Below are 17,848 nucleotides of genomic sequence, written 5' to 3' on the forward strand. Positions count from 1 at the left end.
CCCCTCTCTCCGTTTCGCCCCTGGTGGAGCTAGCGCGTCGCGGAAAAACGAGCGTGTGCGCCGTTACGAGACGCAGAGATTCGTACCCGATTTTAAGGTCCTAGGCCAACCGGTTAACTCTGAGGTCAGGGGTCACGTGCCCTAAGGTACGGTTCAGTTTTTGGTGAATAACTTCGCAAAAAACGGCAACAGAGCGCCGATTTTGGCAGTATAGTGTTCATCTCGTTCAGGCGCGTCGAATGATATACTTTTTGTTCGAGTCAGATCAACTTAGGGTGTTGACCTCAGGTCAAGGTCAGGTCAGCGCCCCCAGGTCACGAAGTGGGTCGAAAGAGGTCATTTTGTATATCTTTCGATTCGGCAGGTCTTCCTGAGTCCATTGGTGGCTTTCCCGACTCGCTAGCTCAATTTGATCGGGAGTTATTGACGAAAAACTAATATGACCTTGATGACGTCATAAATGACGTCACGCAAGGGCAACATTGCAAAAGTGACGCATCTAACCTTGCAAGGAGTGCATTAAATCACGATTCTGTGTGCTTGAGATAGTTGGAGATCGTTCCAGGCGCCAGAATAGCAGTTTTCATTTTTCCCCATTGACTTGTAATGGTGAGGTCACGAAAATGACCTGACCTCATATGACCTTTAGGAAAAATTCGAGATATACAAGTTGTGAGACTCGTAATGGATACTAGATCTTGCAAGTTTCATTTCCCTGTGAAAGCTCCTCTGGCAATGAGGGCGTTGCGAATTTGCGACATCTGAAGACCATGCAGAGGTTCACTTATGACGTCATAGGTCAGTGACCTGACCTGACCCGAAAATGCGGTTGGTGTCAAAAGATCCGGCTTGAATCAAAGGTCAGGTATGCTAGGTTTCACTATCGCCAGCATGTTCGGAGCTATCGCGAGAGAAAAAAACCTATGGGGGGGGCGGCACCCCCCTCGACCGGCGAGGGTTAATGGCTCCATTTGCCGAGTATTTCCGGCCCGGATACCTATATCGCTAACAGGATTGAAGTCCTGCAACATAAAAGTAGGGGAGAGTGGGGAAAGATGCCTAGGGTTTTACTATGTCATATATTATTCGAAAATGACGATCGGAAAGCAAAAACTTGGAGTTTCAACGGAAGCCGACATCACTTTTTCTCCAAAAATATCACACTTTCGTGCCTGAAATATGCTAACTTTTTTGCTATTAAGCATTTTCCTGAAGAAGTGAAAGGGGGCATCTTATCCCACAGGGTGGGAAAGACGCCCCCTGGCGTTGGGGAAGATGCCCCCTGCACTATAAGTGACATAAATGGGCACGTGAATCGCCTGAACGGATCAGTAGTCCCTTCGAGCCAGTAGTAGACACTAAACGTCATCGTAAGGGCCCTCAAAAGTAGTCGTAATGGGTTTCAGAGATCATCGTTAGGGCCATCATAGTCCAGCGCGGCCAAACAAGCCTCCGTGGTGGCGTTCGGAGACCACTGTGGGGCCCTTATAGGTCTTCATTATGCTTGAGGGCCCTCGAGCCCATCGTGGGGACCTCAGATGCCAGCGCGGCCCGTGGAGCCAATGTGGGAGGGGAGCCCTCAAAGGATGTCGTCAGGGGCCCTGGTCCCCTGGAGCCAATAATGGGGCCCACAGAGGCCGTCGTGAGGGCTCTCAGAGTCAGATGCCGCCCAAAAAGTCGCTGTGTGGGCCGAGAGACCGGCATGGGGAGCACCCGACCGTACTGGACTCTCAATAGTCCCAGATCGGCTTTTGTCTCTCATCACAAGTATGCAATAAATGATTTGACGGGCTGCTTGAAGGATTGCCTACGGATTTAGGGGGCGTCTTTCCCCATCAGGACAGGGGGCATCTTACCTCAAGGTACCGAAGTAACATTAAAGGGACCCTCCCACCTTAACATTAGTTTTGAGTTGAGATAGCCAAGTTTGCGGCCAGGCTCAGAAACCACCATTTATCCTGGTCGCAACCCCCGCAGCTTTATGGTGTTCAAGAAATTTCTTCCCTTTACTTGCAGGGTGGGACCAGCGTGGTCCCTATCTCTTAACCATTACGGGAATCTGATGACGTCATCAGGCTTTCGAACGTCCGTTAAATGTTTGACTAAAACGTTTTGTAGCACGCGGTGGTATATGCTGCTTTGCGCGCAACAAATGCCGCACTTTCAAATAAAGTCGCTAGGAACAGCGGAGATCCCAAAAAGTAAACAAAAGTAAAAGTCTAATATCTTGAAAACCGGTGAATATTTTTCGATGAAATTTGGCCGTTATTCGTTTTTGCTCTTTCTGAACCGAGCGACATCACTTTCATGCCAATTCATTAACTTTTTTGAAGGTGGGAGGGTCCCTTTAAATCAGTACAATTTGTTAGCCATAAAACTACACCCTGAAACAAACTGTTTGGGACACAGTACACGCATGTTAATGTATCACGACTATAGCAAGGGACGCAAAAAATTATCTACCTTCTTTGATATTTACAATGTTTTGACAACAAAATATTTTTGAAAGCAGCAAATAAAAAACATGCAATCACCAGCCAGCCGTTGCCCAACTGAGCTTCGCAAATTTTCGTGCAGCTAACACGGCAGGCTTCCGCTTTACGCTAAGAACATTAATTTCCAGGTTCGATTCTTTGTTTCGCCGCTAGACGGGGTGGGGCGTCTTTCCCACCCTGGGCATCTTACCCCACTCTCCCCTACTGCTCAGTTGTCGGCGTGTGCTGAAGCCAGGCGCAATGCGAGAGCTGCTAGAATGGCACCCCAAGCAGTAAGCACGCTATTTTCAGATTGGCTGCAGGCCTAATAACTGCAGGCCGGGGACGCTTACCGGTGCGAATGACCACGGCCAGCGGGTGCTCGGAGGCCTTTGTCTGCAGGACCGTGGTGCCGCTGAGTACCGTGTGCTGGCTGCTCTGATCCAGATCGAACGGCTTGTCGTCCGGCGGCAACGGTACCTGGAAACACAACGGCACAACGACTGACTAAACACACCTGGACGACAACCACCAGTCGGTAGAGAGAGCCAGCCTCTCGAATACACGCGGAATTTTTATACTTGTATTTGTATTTGTATTGACCTATGGAGACATTTACACCCTCGCATGTGTGCGGCATTTTACAGCGTCTAATGTGTAGGAGGGGGGATCGGTTGGACCCCCCCCATGCCGTTCGGCCCCTGATCGAACTAGAGCTTCGCGGAAAAAAACGAGCGTACTGCCCGTGACGAGAGGAAGCCGATGATACCCAATTTTAAGGTCCTAAGTCATTGGTTGACCTTCCAGGTCAGGTCAATGACCCAAAAGTCGGGAAAATCAGGACCTGCTAGAACTTCTTAAAGTGAAGCTGTTATGGGGTTTTTCGGTGTGCTGATCACGTATATCATGTTAGTTTTGATCACATATGATGTCTGTATACGTTTAGGCTAGGTCGGGTCAGGTCAGGTCAGGTCAACCAGTACGCGTCCTACCCGCTATCCATAGTAGGTGTCAGCCACCACTGAAGGCGTCGTAACATGTTACGATGGCACTAAAACTACTTCTTAAACGTTCAAATGGATGCTAAATTCGAAATCAGCCCGAAAAAAACTACCCTAGAAACATGTAAAACTCTAAAAAGTGAGCCGAGGTCATCAAAGGTCAATGACCTGACCTGACCTTCAGGTGACCTTGACACCCACCGTGATGCATGGAACAAACATCATTTGATATGTTTGGACGTTTACAATCACAAAAAGACTGGAAACGCGCGGATAATGTGAGCTGACATACGCCGAATCGCGATTCCGGCCAAACATGGCCTCGAGAAATAGGTGACAGGTCAAAGGTCACTTGGGTCAGGGTCATGAAATTTTCAGAGTAGGTGTAAAATTGATCAACTCGGAGGTAGTGAAAGTTTCGTCGCGATTTGCCGCTTTTTGCGCGAGTGATTTGCGAAAAACCATGGGGGGTCAATTCAACCCCCACACGTGCGAGGGTTAACCCTCGCTCCCTCGGTCCCTCCCTCGGTCCCTTGAACTTAGATCTGCTAAGTTCAAGGGACCGATTCGCGTTGGCGCACTAAGGCCCTAGTGACACTTGATTTCAAGCGTCACTATGCGATTTCGGTTCGCGCTGAACCACTAGCTGATTGGTGTAAAATACCGCTTAGTGTCACTACATTCAAGTGTCACTTGGCCGCCTAGTCTTACTAGCTTCCTAGTGCGCCATTTCGAATCGGCCCCCCGAGACCTGCTGGTGTCTCACCAAATTTCGCTGTGTTGGGAACTTTCGTTGTTTCGGGCGCATTAGCCCACCTCCGATTATCTTGGGACAGACGCTAAAATAGCTAGAAGGTGCCTGATGTCGCACATTAATTAATCCATGTTGGTGACCTGTGCCCATACCAGGTGTTTCATCTCTCAAAGTTATTGTCGTAAAAATGTAAAATTAATGCATGATAAAGTAACAAAGTTTCGTGACGCAGTGCGTCACGATTTGCTTTATAAACGCAAAAAACTGCTGTAGAGTGAGGCCAAAAACTGCAGTACCCCGGCCCCCTTCCACTATCAGAAATGGTTAAATATCGAAGTGGCGAATAATGGTTATATATTTATAATTTCAGCATTGCCAAGCTGCCTGTTGCCGTATTGCATCATTATCGCCCCAGATCTGCGCGCCTCTCTCCGTGGCTGCACCTCGGACCTTTCCGTTCCCATGGGGGGCCGCCGACAAGGATGTTTTGGTGCATACGACCGGTGGTGCGTGGGAGCCGCTGCACAACGCGGAACACACCGGGAAGGGTATAAAAACGCGGCACTGGCGCCGCGTGCTCATCTGACTGCATTGGCAACACAGGTGAGTGGACAGAGGTGGGAAGGCGGGTAAGATGGTTGCAGTGGTGACGATTTTTGTCGGAGGCTTTTTCGACCCGAAAAGGCCATTGCCGAGCTATGAACTGATAGTCTAGGGCGTAGACATTGGACTTTGTGGACCACCGCCGGTGCGCCGCTGCGGCGGAGGCAATCCCGGTGGGACAGTCCGCCTTGCTGCTGGAACGGTCACCCCGAGGTGACGTCCTGCCGGGGACGTTCTATCACCACCGGTTGTCTGGTGGGGGTGACCACCTTCCCGGACAGGGCAGTGTGTGAGAAAATGCCATTGGGCTGGTCATGAGGAAAGCCAGACCTAATGACATGTTGAACCTTTATGCTCAATATATAGGCTCAGCCCACAGGCACAGTATCTGCCTACCCTACATGTTGTTGCCTTCCTATTGAGCCTGTTGTTAGATAGGTGAAAATGGGTGGGAAGGTGGTAAGACACCTGTACAGTGGTAGCGAGCCTACCTGCCCTGCTATTGTTAGTCGGCGCCAAGGCGGATTGGCAGGTGAGGCATGTCAGCACCACACATCTGCATGACGAGTAATATGTAGGCAAGCGGAAAGTTTAACCCTAAGAACTTTTTCATTATTATTTATATCATTTTTCATCATTAAGCAGCTTTAAAATGAATAAGAAAAGATACATAAATAAGATAGATAAGATACAAAAAAAGAAAAGAAAATGAATACGTTAGATAGGTAGGGATCGTCTTAACCCGCGCCCCGCTGGGCTATTCAGCCATACGCGCCCTGCTGGGGGGGGGGGGGGGCAGATTCTGCCCACTGTCTAACTTCCGAACCGATGGTCGTAGAAAGCCGGAGAAAACGGCAATCGAAAGCTCTCAACAAGGCGGATCTTAAGAGCCCAATTTCTTTTTGCTAAAATAGGTCAGAGGTCAGGTCAAGGTCAGGTCATGGGTACAAAATGCAAGTTTCTACAGTATCGGCCGTGCACCGTAGCTGCCGAAGAATAGACGGAGACTGATTGCCCAAAACGTGTTCTTAGACTACCAAGACAATATTCGTTGCATACAATGTCATTCAAAGGTCAAGGTCAGGTCAGGTCAGGTCAGGTGAGGTCACCAAAAATAAAATATAGAAAAGGGCATGTGCAACACATGTTTTATGGGTCATTTTATTCATAGAATTCAATAGGCACACTCAATAAGTGATATGGACCTCCTCTGGATGAATTTCAGGTCAAGGTCAGGTCAAGGTCAGGTCAAGTGAGGTCAAATTTTCAAGTTGGTTGTTAATGCCTAAAAAGGTGTCTATCTGATACAGTTTATCACGGCGAATCGAATGGTGCTATTTTTGTTTCCGTAGGAGGTCTAGAACTTTAAAAACATCCTTTTTCAAAAAAATTGTGTGTCGTGACGTCATAAAATTTTGAATAACTTCCACATTTTTGAACCGATTCTTCTAGAAATTTGTATGTAGGTGCACATAGACCACTTCTCTGACATATATTCTGTTTTTTTTTCGATACACTAAAAATTTTGGATTTTATAATTATTTTCCCAAAAAAATGTCAGTTTTTTTTTAATTGGGCCAAAATCCTAAATTTTCAAAAAGCCGAGATTGCCATTTGATATACGAAGTAGAATCACGTATCACCTTTTTGTTACGTCTTGATTCCTTTAAAAATGAAGATGTTAGCGCCGCATAGGCGCGGGAGCCGGGGGGGCAGTGGGGGCAGCTTGCCCCCCCAACTGTGGGGCCGTGGGGGCGGTGCCCCCACAGCTTTGAGACGGAATACCACACTTTTTTTGCAAATGTTTTCTTTTTTGTTGAAAAAGCCGAGGGGTGAAAAATAAGTGGCCTAAAACCGGTGAGAAAACTAGATTTGGGGGTACCCTAGGTTAATCTCTATTATGGTGTGCCCCCCCAGTCGGAAAGTAGTTCCCGCGCCCCTGGTTAGCGGCGTTGGAAATTTTGCCGTTTTTTAGGCGAAAATGGCGAACATGACGTCACTAAAACGTCAATTTCTCAAAACGTTTCCAACGGATTTCGCTCAATTTTTCAGGGAACGTGTCAAATTGATGTATAATAAGGTACTGAAAGTTTGACGTCACTGGCGTAACGCGTTTAGAAGTTATTGGCGAAAAACGGGAGGGGGGCAGATTCTGTCCCCCCCCCCCCCCAGCGGGGCGCGGGTTAAGAGTAAAGTGTCTTTTTTAAACAGCTTATATTCCAGCTAAACCTAATCCGATGCAATGACACTATCAGGGGTGGCCTGGTAGAAAAAGGGACAATCTCTGCTGAGTGTACAGGCTGGATTACCTGCGCGGACGGTGCTTATTACCGCCTGTGTCTTTGAGCTAATAACTACATGTGCTTACGCTTTTACATTCTGCAACCTCAGAATGAAGCGTGAGACATGCTGTTGCACGTTTGACATTCCTTTGGATTCCTCATATGACCAGTCATTGTATTTCCAGACACCATGAAGATCCTGCTGGTCGCACTTCTGGTGGGCGCCGCCTCGGCGTTCGTGGACAGGGCAGAGTGGGAGGCCTTCAAGCAGAAACATGCCAAGTCCTACGTCAACCCTATCGAAGAGTTCTACAGGATGAAGGTGACGTATAAACAGCCAGAGGGAGAGAGAGAGAGAGAGAGAGAGAGAGAGAGAGAGAGAGAGAGAGAGAGAGAGAGAGAGGGAGAGAGAGAGAGAGAGAGAGAGAGAGAGAAAGAGAAAGAGAGAGAGAGAGAGAGAGAGAGAGAGAGAGAGAGAGAGAGAGAGAGAGAGAGAGAGAGAGAGAGAGAGAGAGAGAGAGAGAGAGAGAGAGAGAGAGAGAGAGAGAGATTGATGAACTTAGTTCAAACTGTAGTACTGGTAAAACAAATCTAGCTTTTGAACTTCGCATGTCTTATGTATAAAAAGAGAGCAAGTACCTACATATAGCGCGGATGGTTGGCAAGTACAGCCTGCAGCAATCACAATTTCGGAGTAGGACCTTTTGCATTATGAAACTACCAAATTTTCCTTACTTAAGGTGGTGTTTAAAATCATAATCACTTAAATATGCGACGTGTTTCAACCCACGTACTTCCCTTCTAGGTATACGCAGATAACAAGGTCAAGGTTGAGCAGCACATGAAGGAGTACGCTGAGGGAAAGCACACCTTCACCCTGGCCCTGAACAAGTTCGCCGACCTGACCTCTGAGGAGTTCGCCCGCGGCTTCAAGGGACTGAAGATCGGCAGCACCACGCCTCACGTTATGCACCAGGTAAAGTCATGTGGCAAAATAATTCATGAAACTGCGAGATGCATTGCATCATATGGAAGAATTTGTGCCTATTCCTTTTGCTCATACGCATGGCTGTGCTTCAATTGAGCGTGTGCTTCCAAACATGAAAAGTTTGTCACAGACGAGCGTGCTCATTGTCCGTCATTTCTGAGATAAAAACAATCAAGTAGCGGGAAGTCAAGCAATCGGACGAATTCGATATTACAAGATGATTCTCTTTAGATTTTCTTTCTTTTGACACATTTTACATAATGTTTGTGTATTGTATAATGTGAAATAATAAGTAAGTATAGCATTTCACAATGGCATGCTAGCAAATAAATGTACCTCTTGAATTTGCTGACTCGATCGATATTATTTTACGGTGTTGTGTAAGTTAATGATATTCAATAGAAATGGGCACTTAACCCTAGCCCTGGCAGGGTATTTTTCACAACACGGCCTGGCGGGGGGGGGGGGTTGATGCGACCCCCCCCCCCCCGCTCGCGATTGGCTCCTATGGCACCTAGAAACACCACATTGGGTAGATAGGTGGGCCCCCTGGAGTTCTCGCCCCTGTGCAAATTTAGTTGCTCTAGGTCAATATTTAGGGGGGTTTTGGGGGTATAAATGTAAAAATTTCGCTAAAAACAGGTCAAAAGTTTTTCGCTTATAACTTTTGATCTAATTAACCCTCGCCCGCACATGCCATTTTCCCATCCTAGAACGCACATGGGGAGGGGGGGTGGTTGCCACCCCCCCCGCGCCATTTCGTTCCTGTTGGAGATAGAGCTTAGCGGTAAAGACCAAAAAGATTCTTTGGGAAGAGACGAATCCAACGATACCCAGTTTTACCTTCTCAGGTCAGTCATTGACCTTTCAGGTCAGGTCAAACTAAAAAAAAATGTTGCTGTTTTGGGTCACCGTTGGATATCAAGTGCGCTGCTTATCATATACCGATGACGATGCCGTTTTCTGGTGCCAAGCCAGCTAGAACCTCTTAGTCACACTACCCGACCAGGTTTTTGCTGCTGGGGTCATTTCAGGTCAAGTAAGGTCAAGGTCAATTATATGTGTTTGTATGTCCGTGTGTGTCTGAGTGTATACTGATGTGTGCACCGATTGTTTATGTGTCCATATTACATGAAATCATGATCTGAGAAGCTTTTACCAAAAATGCAGTCAAAAAAATTCACAAAAAATAAATTCCGCTTGCCTAAAACGCAATTATCTTAGATGACCTAGGTTGACCTTGACCCTGACCTTGACATCTGTACATCGTCGAACAACATGTTCCATGATAGGTGGGAGGTAAGACTGGCAAAAAAAATGCCGAAATCAAGGTGTCAAAAGCTCACAAGGCCCATTGCCAACGCAAGATGTTGAGAATTGGCCATTTGGGTCATGACATGACCTGAAAAACAAGGTCATATCTCCGAAACCAAAAACCACAGAAACTTGAAATTTTCAGTGAACATCAAAAAAAGATAGAGGAGCAGCTATACGAAAAATCAGCCTCCTAGCTTTAAAAATGTTGAGTGCAGAGCAGAAAGACTACCTGGGGGGGGGGGGTGGCAACCACCACCCCCCCCCCCCCCCATGTGCGGGCGAGGGTTAAGATAGAGAAAAAGAAAAGCACCAGTGAACTCAGCACGTCAAGGCGCGTCGAATGATATACTTTTTTGTTTGCTTAACCGTACTTAACCCTCGCCGGCACAGGCCATTTTGCGTCTTTCGACGGCACAAGGGGTGGTACGACGCCCCCCCCCCTCGCGTTTGGCCCATGATCGAGCTAGAGCTTCGGGGAAAAAACGAGCGTGTTGCCCGTCACGTGAGGAAGCCGATGATACCCAATTTTAAGGTCCCAGGTCATCGGGTGACCTTCCAGGTCAGGTCAATGACCCGAAAACCGGGAAAATTGGGACCTGTTAGAAAGTCGTAAAATGTGGCTGCTATGTGGTTTTTCGGGGTGCTGATCACGAATATCGTGTTAGTATTGATCAGAGATGATGTATTTAAGCATTTAGACCAGGTCGGGTCAGGTCAGGTCAGGTCAACCGGTAGGGGTTGTGACGGGTATTCGTAATACGTGTCAACCGCCTCTGACAGCTTCGTAACATGTTACGAAGGCACCAAAACTACTTGGTAAATGTTCAAATGGTTGCTAAATTCGAATTCAGCTCCAAAAACTAGCCTCGAAACATGTAAAACTCGAAAAAGTGAACCGAGGTCACCCGAGGTCACCAAAGGTCAATGACCTGACCTGACCTTCAGGTGACCTTGACACCCACCCTAATGTATGGGAGCAGCATCAAATCACATGTTTGAACGTTTGAAACCACGAAAAGTTTGCAAACGCGCGGCTAATGCGAGCCGACAAACGCCGAATCGCGATTTCGGCCAAACATGGTCACGGAAAAGAGGTCACAGGTCAAAGGTCATTGGGGTCAGGGTCATGAAATTTTCAGGTTAGGTGTAAAATCGATCAATGCGAGGGTACTAAAAGTTTCGTCGCGATCGGCCGCTTTTACGCGAGTTATTCGCGAAAAACCTTAGGGGGGGGGGGGTTGCATCAACCCTGTGCCGGCGAGGGTTAAAGTTTTTCTTAATTTTTAAGTAAACTTTAATTAACTAATTAAGTTCAAGTTAACCAAATTGCATCATGTCGCATATCATTCGATTCTGCTGATCATGAGGAACACAATGACACCATTTTTTAAGCTCTAGCGTCATTATGTGCCAAGTTATTGGCAAAAACGTCATTTGACCTCAGTTGACCTCATTTGACCTGACCCATGGATAAGTACACCAACCAAAGAAGCACCAAGTGACCTGCTGTTAATTACTATGGTTTCAAAGCACAAAAGTGATGGAACGAAGCGGATATCTCAAGTGTTTTACGAATTTAGTATTTTCCCATAGGCGTAATGACCTTTATGACGTAATGACCTCAATTCCCATTATGACGTAATGACCTTTAACTGACCTCAGGTCAGTGACCTCAAAAAAAAACCCGAGCTATATGTTATACAACTCGGTAAACTTGCACATCTTGAAAGTTTGAAGGAAATCAGTCCAAAACTGTGAGTTGGACAGGTGCAAAAAGAAAATTGAAATTTGACCATGACCTTGTACCGGTTTTTCTGACCTGGTGACCTGACCCAAGGTCACATGAACTTGAAATTTTAAGGTTACATGTAAAATGGTTGCCCCATAGGCTGTGCCAAATTTGGCGGCGCTGCGCGCCGCCGTTGTTACGCTATCTTCGAAAAACCTTAGGAAGGGTTGCATCAACCCCCCTGCCAGGGCGAGGGTTAAGGAGCCTGAAGTTATAAACGACTTTGATCGACCTTGCAATTCTAAGGACCAGTATAACGCCTTTTGGGGCGACTCACGGAGCGAGCGAGAGGAGGGTGAGTCTTACACGTGCGAAATTGCGAGGGGGTACCTCCAAATGAGTTATGCATGGCACCCTACTAACCGGTCTCTACCGATGTGCCAAATTTGAGCACAATCGGCCCAGCCGTTCCCGAGATCTGGAAGCGGCACCCTGCACGTGCACACGTGCAGAATGGGTCACAACTGACTTGTGGACGGCACCCTACTAACTGGTCCCTAACCGTGTACCAAATTTGAGCGCCACCGGTCCAGCCGTTCTCGAGATCTGGAAACGACCCCTGCACGTGCGCACGTGTAGCAGCACGTGCAGAATGGGTCCCAACTCCCAACTGACTTGTGGACGGCACCCTACTAACTGGTCCCTAACCGTGTACCAAATTTGAGCGCCACCGGTCCAGCCGTTCTCGAGATCTGGAAACGACCCCTGCACGTGCGCACGTGCAGCAGCACCCCAACTCTGGCACATAGATATGCACTGCCTAGTGGGTGCCTACCTACATGCCAACTTTCAGCGCAATCGGCCAAATACTCACCGAAATATTGCAACTATTAAAAAACTGACACCTCTTCGTTTTGCACGTGGCACGTGCAAAAGGGGTCATCCACATGCATCGGGAATAGTCCAATACCTACTTGGTAGAAGGAATGAAGCTACCCTACAAAAATAACCGCATGTAAATCGGTCAAGTGGTTGCTGAGTGGAACATAACTTAAAGGAAGTGTGCCAGCTTTCCTGGACCGCATGGAGTTAATGGCCCAGATAAGGAGAACCAGATTTTTAGAACTTAGCCATACCTTCAAAACTCATGGAAACGTCTTAAATTCTTCAAATTTTGAGTACCCCAGTGCGAAATTCGCCCCGACGGGTTGTCGGTCGTACCCCAACCACATTTCACACCACTATGAACAATAAATGCACACACTGAAATCGCTATTACCGATATGCTCACCCAATCAAGTTTCGATAAACCCGTTCATCATCATCTCCTGCGGTTTCGAACACGCCTGTTAGGTGGTGCGGTAGACCGCGCCCAAAGCCAGGGCCCCGGTAACGTGAGGTAGCCGAGTCGGGGCAGCGTGCGCTGACCCAAGCCGGGGCCGCGCGTCCTCCCGGTGTCATGTGATAGCCTGGGGCTGCCCGCGGGATGCGGTAGACCGCGCCCAAAGCTGCGGCCCCGGCTTGGGTCAGCGTACGCTGCCCCGACTCGGCTACCTCACGTTACCGGGGCCCTGGCTTTGGGCGCGGCTTCTGCTCATACTTTGGGTGTGGTGGTGGTGCGTCGGGCCGCGCGCTCTGACTTCGGCCAAGAAAAATGCGTCAGCTGATCATTGTCATTTCTGCCACTTGCGTGTGGTGAAATGGGGTCATAACTTAAGAGACGGCTTTTTCATATCAATTATTTTACATAAAATCATATTTCAAACCATAAATAATGTTCGACAGCCAAATAAAAGAAACAATACCAATACAGGCTTACAGTTTAAGGCTCGACATTGTGTTGTCTACGATTAGACAGCTGATAACTCATTCCCGTACGTCGTAACTCTATAATGACCTTTGCTTATTGTCACATGTGCGCCGCATTCGCGATTGTTGCCGACGTCTGTTTGCAGGTCAGCCCACTACAGTTGTTATACATATCGAAAAACCGATAAACTTTTAGGCGAAAAAGGCACTATTCCAGGCCCATTTTTGATTTTTTTGCGATATTAGGTAAAAACAGAAGCTTATTATCCTAGGAAAAATAAAATGGGAAATCTTTCAAAGGTGGCACACTACCTTTAACCCACGCCCCACCACTGGGGGGACTATTCATAGCCCCTCCCATTTTCTGCAATAACCTCCGAACCACTTGACGTATCGACGCCAAACTTGCAGTACCTACCTTCGGCTGCATCAATTTGACACCTTGTGTCAAAATTTGTGCTACGTAGCTACCATAGGTCGGCCGGAAATGACGTCAGAGTGACGTCATGTTCGGCCGAATTTGACGCAAAACATTGAGCCACGGCATTCGCTCCCAAGAGCTCAGTTTTTAAGCTAGATCCAAGTTCTTTGCATGAAAGAATTTTGCGCAGAATAGACTGCGATATCAAACTGCTATCTCGGACTTTCAAAATTTTGAAAATTTCGAAAATTATATATAATAAAATTCAAAATTTTTATTTTTTTATTTTTCCAAACTTTTCCGCAATATTTCCGGACTTTTCGAAAAAAAACGGAATATATGTGATAGAACACATGCTTATGGCTTACTGTAGCAAAGTTTAGCTAAATATCTTCAAAAATGGCCAAGTTATAGGTAGGGGAGACCCGGGAGGTATGGGCCCCCTGGAGGTATGGGCCACCACAGTTTTGAAGAAGTGTTGCGTATTTTTACACTTTTGATGGCGTTAACTGGTAGCAGCCATTCCGTTATACAGCCCACGTTATTTTCAAAATCTTCCTCAGTCTTCTTTGGAAATGAGCGGTGATAAAGCGTTTTGCCCTGTTCGAGTAACATACGGTACATACAGAAAATTTGTGATAAATTTGATCCAGGCTCGTTTTATGATGTCCGATCATCGCTAACATTAAGTGTAAAGCATGCAACTTAAGACTGGATAGGTAATTTGAAGCTTTCTTGCAAGATTATGAGCTGAGATGCTACGCACATTCTGGTGTCCTTACCGGGAGGTTCGGGCCACCCACCTCCAGTGATCCGAAATCAATAAAATGATGCTTTCTTTGAATGTCCCCGTCAATAAGTTTTATTTTTGTCGCGCAAGGTCGAAAATTTAGCTTCAACTTTCATTCGAACAGAAAAATATTATTGATCTGATTTCATGGTGGATGATTGAGTTTACCAAAATACATATGGGCCCAAGTGACCTCCATGAAGTAAGCTGTTGGCCGCTTATGCGGTTCCTGGGCTCTAAGAGAGATCAAGGTAGATACCAGCCACGAGTATTGTTCTCATTGTCGAGAAAAGAATATGAAACATGGCACCGGCCCATACCTCCCGGGCCATGGCCCATACCTCCCGGTGTATTTTGATGAATCGAAAAAGCACATGATTTATTGAAAGTTGTCTCGAGACAAAATAGTTGATCCCAGATGCCTAATATCAGGCACACGTTGCAGGCGAAAGACAATTTCACGTACACAGAGTGAAAAATAGGGTCTAGCTACTGCCCACTGGAAGAAAATTGCCTTTTCACAAAACCGGCCCATACCTCCCGGGTCTCCCCTACGCATTATTGCAAAAAAAAACACATTTTTAATTTTTTCAATCATTTTTTTTTCAGTACGTATTTGACATCGTACACCAATATAAATAGCACCATCGTATTCCTGAGCTCAAACCATCCATTTGACACCTTTGTTGTTGAAAAATTTTTAACTTCAAAATTTGATCTTTTTTACCTGAAAGTGACCTGACCTAAGCTAAATTTAACTCCAAAGGACCTCGTATGACACAATCGACATCAAATTCGAAGTCTGTGGCCTAAATGGGCCATAAAACATGTGTCACGTGACTGACGCATGATATAATATTTCCGTGACCTGTGATGACCTGACCCTGACCTGAAAATCAAAGTACAAGTTTGGTACCCTCAGGGCATCTAAAGCATCTGTTCACGAGTGTGTAAACCAAAAATGAGCCCGATCTGACCTGTAAGACGGCGGCCAGAGCCCAAAATGTGAACAAGCCAAAATACTAACAATTTTTACTTTGACCTGACCTGTGACGTCATCGGTGACCTCAAGATCAACGAAATTAGGTTTCGCTCGACAGTTGTTTTCGGGGCTATCAGACGCCGTTTGAATTTTGACGATCAGCCCAGTAGTTTCGGAGTTAGGAGGGGGGCTATGAAGTGCCCCCCCCCCCCCCAGTAGGACGCGTTATACGCAGACCCCAGTGGGGCGCGGGTTAACCCTCGCCCATGTAGGGGGGGTTGGTGCACCCCCCCCCCCCTGAGGTTTTTCTTAGCTACACGCCGAACCGTTTCAGATAGCCTGCTCAAATTTTCAGTATCCACTGGGGCATCCTTTGCGCAACTTTTGGTATTTTTTGTCAAGGTCATGTCAGGTCACGGAGTTATGACGCATAAAGGGCCTCATAAAGGGTACGTCGGATTACATCATGGATATTCAACAATACCTCTCCTAAAAAGGAATAATGGACAGATAAATGCTGCAGCTTTTGTTGCATTACTTCTACTGAAAGCTTGGTTTACTCGATGTTCACGAAACGATATTGCTGTTTCAGAACACGGGCAAAGCTGCGCCTACCAGCCAGGACTGGCGTGATTACGGCGTGGTGACCGGCGTCAAGGACCAGGGCCAGTGCGGCTCGTGCTGGTCGTTCTCTGCCACCGGCGCGCTGGAGGGTGCCTGGGCGCTGGCCGGCAACACGCTGGTCTCGCTCAGCGAGCAGCAGCTGGTCGACTGCTCCACCGCCTACGGCAACGCCGGCTGCAACGGCGGCTGGATGGACTCGGCCTTCCAGTGAGTCACTAAACCGCCACTTGGGTGTTTTAGCGTAGAACTAAGCTCGCCATCCTGTATGATAGGAATATTTAATACTAGTAAATGCCTTTTGGGACAAAAGCAAGCAAGCACGAGTGTGAGCCCTGCAAGTGCGCTAGTGCGAGGGGATACTTCCAACTGATTTGTGCACGGCACCCTCTAGGTGCTTACCAGTCTCTAGCGATGTATTTGCCAAGATTTACATCCTTTATTTTTTATGTGGCACGTTCCAAAATGATCACCCAGTTTGTCCTAGATGCATCAAGAGTAGTCATTTACGGGGGATTCGGTTTGGATTTCGCGCCCGCTCGTATCACATATTTTGTTATTTTTTTTTTGTGTGTGTGTACTGTTTCATAGTGAAAGGTACATGTCAGCAATTCAGCATTTTCGCCGCGTTTTCTTGCTTCGCAGGTACATCCGTGACCACGGTGGCATTCAGTCGGAGGCCTCCTACCCGTACACGGCCCGGGACGGCACCTGCAAGGCCAGCGGACACAACGTGGCCACCCTCCGCAGCTACGCGGACATCCACTCCGGCAGCGAGAGCGGCCTGCTGGACGCCGTCGCCAACGTCGGCCCCGTGGCCGTCGCCATCGACGCTTCCCACTTCTCGTTCCAGCTGTACTCGGGCGGTGTGTACAACGAGGCTCACTGCTCCAGCAGCCGCCTGGACCACGGCGTGCTGGCCGTCGGCTACGGCACCGAGAGTGGCCAGGACTACTGGCTCGTCAAGAACTCGTGGGGCACCGGCTGGGGTCTCAGCGGCTACATCAAGATGAGCAGGAACGCCGGCAACCAGTGCGGCATCGCCACCTCCGCCTCCTACCCCATCGTCTAGAATCGAAATAACTGGCAGTCTAGATCAGACCCCACGGCCCCACCGGCCATTTGGTAGCAGTGACATGCAAAACAGGCTGCTATTTCAAGGCCAGAACTTTGATTGTGCAACATTTTGACCTGGTTTTCTTGAATACAACTTCTCATTCAGCTTGCAAACTGTTGGTATATTGGCTTGGTCAAAGAAGAGAAACCGTTTAGTCGTAATCCTCTTCGAGTAACCGTTTGGGACACAGCCTCAACAGCACAAGTCTCAACAGCCTCACAGTCTCAACAGCACAATCTGGTCCCACGGGCACAGTCTCGCTTCCGCAGATCACTGTCGCTGGCTCGCACAATCAAATTACTACACCGAAGCATAACTAGGTATGTCATGGCTCTGCAAGAGCCTTTTCAGACATATTGTTATAGAGCTCTATCAGAACATTTGGTGTTCAAAATTTCATCTTTCTTTCTTGAATTTTGACCCCCAAATTGTAAAAAAATGTCTCCAACATGTGTAGAGCAAGGTGGCGTCAAAAGCATTTTCGTTATTTTAGGCACTTCTGATATCGCATGCGAAAATACATGGCAGCATTAGATTCCTGGGTCAAAGTTCGTCTAGAAAAGTTCATTTTTATGTCAAAAATAAAATAAAAAATTGAAAAAAATTACTTTCTCTTAGCCCTGACTTGGTGGTGTGTAGAATAAACAATTTTGTATGCTTTCATTCAATACACAATAACGACCAGGACAGTGACTTTGGGTCACATAGAAGTTAGAACCCTGACCATCGGATTCGGCGTGAAAAATAACTCATAGGTAAAACACGTGTTGCATGCCCACGTAGCAGAAAGTGACCTACCGTGACCTTTCGTGACCTGCCCTGACCTTGACCCGTGCTTAGTATGACCCCTATATGCACATGGTACCTTCACTAAGTCTTTGTGGTCATTTTTGGTGAGTTTCGAGCATTAGCTATCGATTCCGCCGTCCGTAAGCTTCATCATGCAGAAACCCCAGAATT

The 17,848-nt window shown here is 47.3% G+C and overlaps 2 protein-coding genes across 2 annotated transcripts in view; one reads left to right on the forward strand and one right to left on the reverse strand.

The window, feature by feature from the left end:
* Positions 1-17,848, reverse strand: part of LOC122386498 (polyamine-transporting ATPase 13A3-like) — a 96,479-nt gene that overhangs the window by 38,011 nt on the left and 40,620 nt on the right. The window contains exon 8 of the mRNA XM_043375746.1: positions 2,828-2,954. Within this exon, the coding sequence (XP_043231681.1) occupies positions 2,828-2,954 (127 nt within the window). The remainder of the gene's footprint in view (positions 1-2,827; positions 2,955-17,848) is intronic.
* Positions 4,617-17,001, forward strand: LOC122386500 (procathepsin L-like). Its single transcript, XM_043375749.1, has 5 exons — positions 4,617-4,832; positions 7,300-7,436; positions 7,920-8,090; positions 15,743-15,981; positions 16,417-17,001. The coding sequence occupies exons 2-5, from the start codon at positions 7,305-7,307 to the stop codon at positions 16,841-16,843; spliced, it is 969 nt and encodes a 322-aa protein (XP_043231684.1). The 5' UTR covers positions 4,617-4,832; positions 7,300-7,304; the 3' UTR covers positions 16,844-17,001.

Source organism: Amphibalanus amphitrite, unplaced genomic scaffold, assembly GCF_019059575.1.
Source record: "Amphibalanus amphitrite isolate SeventyFive unplaced genomic scaffold, NRLGWU_Aamphi_draft 000254F_arrow, whole genome shotgun sequence".
Classification (NCBI taxonomy): domain Eukaryota; kingdom Metazoa; phylum Arthropoda; class Thecostraca; order Balanomorpha; family Balanidae; genus Amphibalanus; species Amphibalanus amphitrite.

Coding starts and splice junctions, on each gene's coding strand:
- LOC122386500 (XM_043375749.1), top strand. CDS start 7,305: ATGAAGATCCTGCTGGTCGCACTTCTGGTGGGCGCCGCCTCGGCGTTC. Junction 8,091..15,742: donor CGCCTCACGTTATGCACCAG/GTAAAGTCATGT, acceptor TTGCTGTTTCAG/AACACGGGCAAAGCTGCGCC. Junction 15,982..16,416: donor TGGATGGACTCGGCCTTCCA/GTGAGTCACTAA, acceptor CTTGCTTCGCAG/GTACATCCGTGACCACGGTG.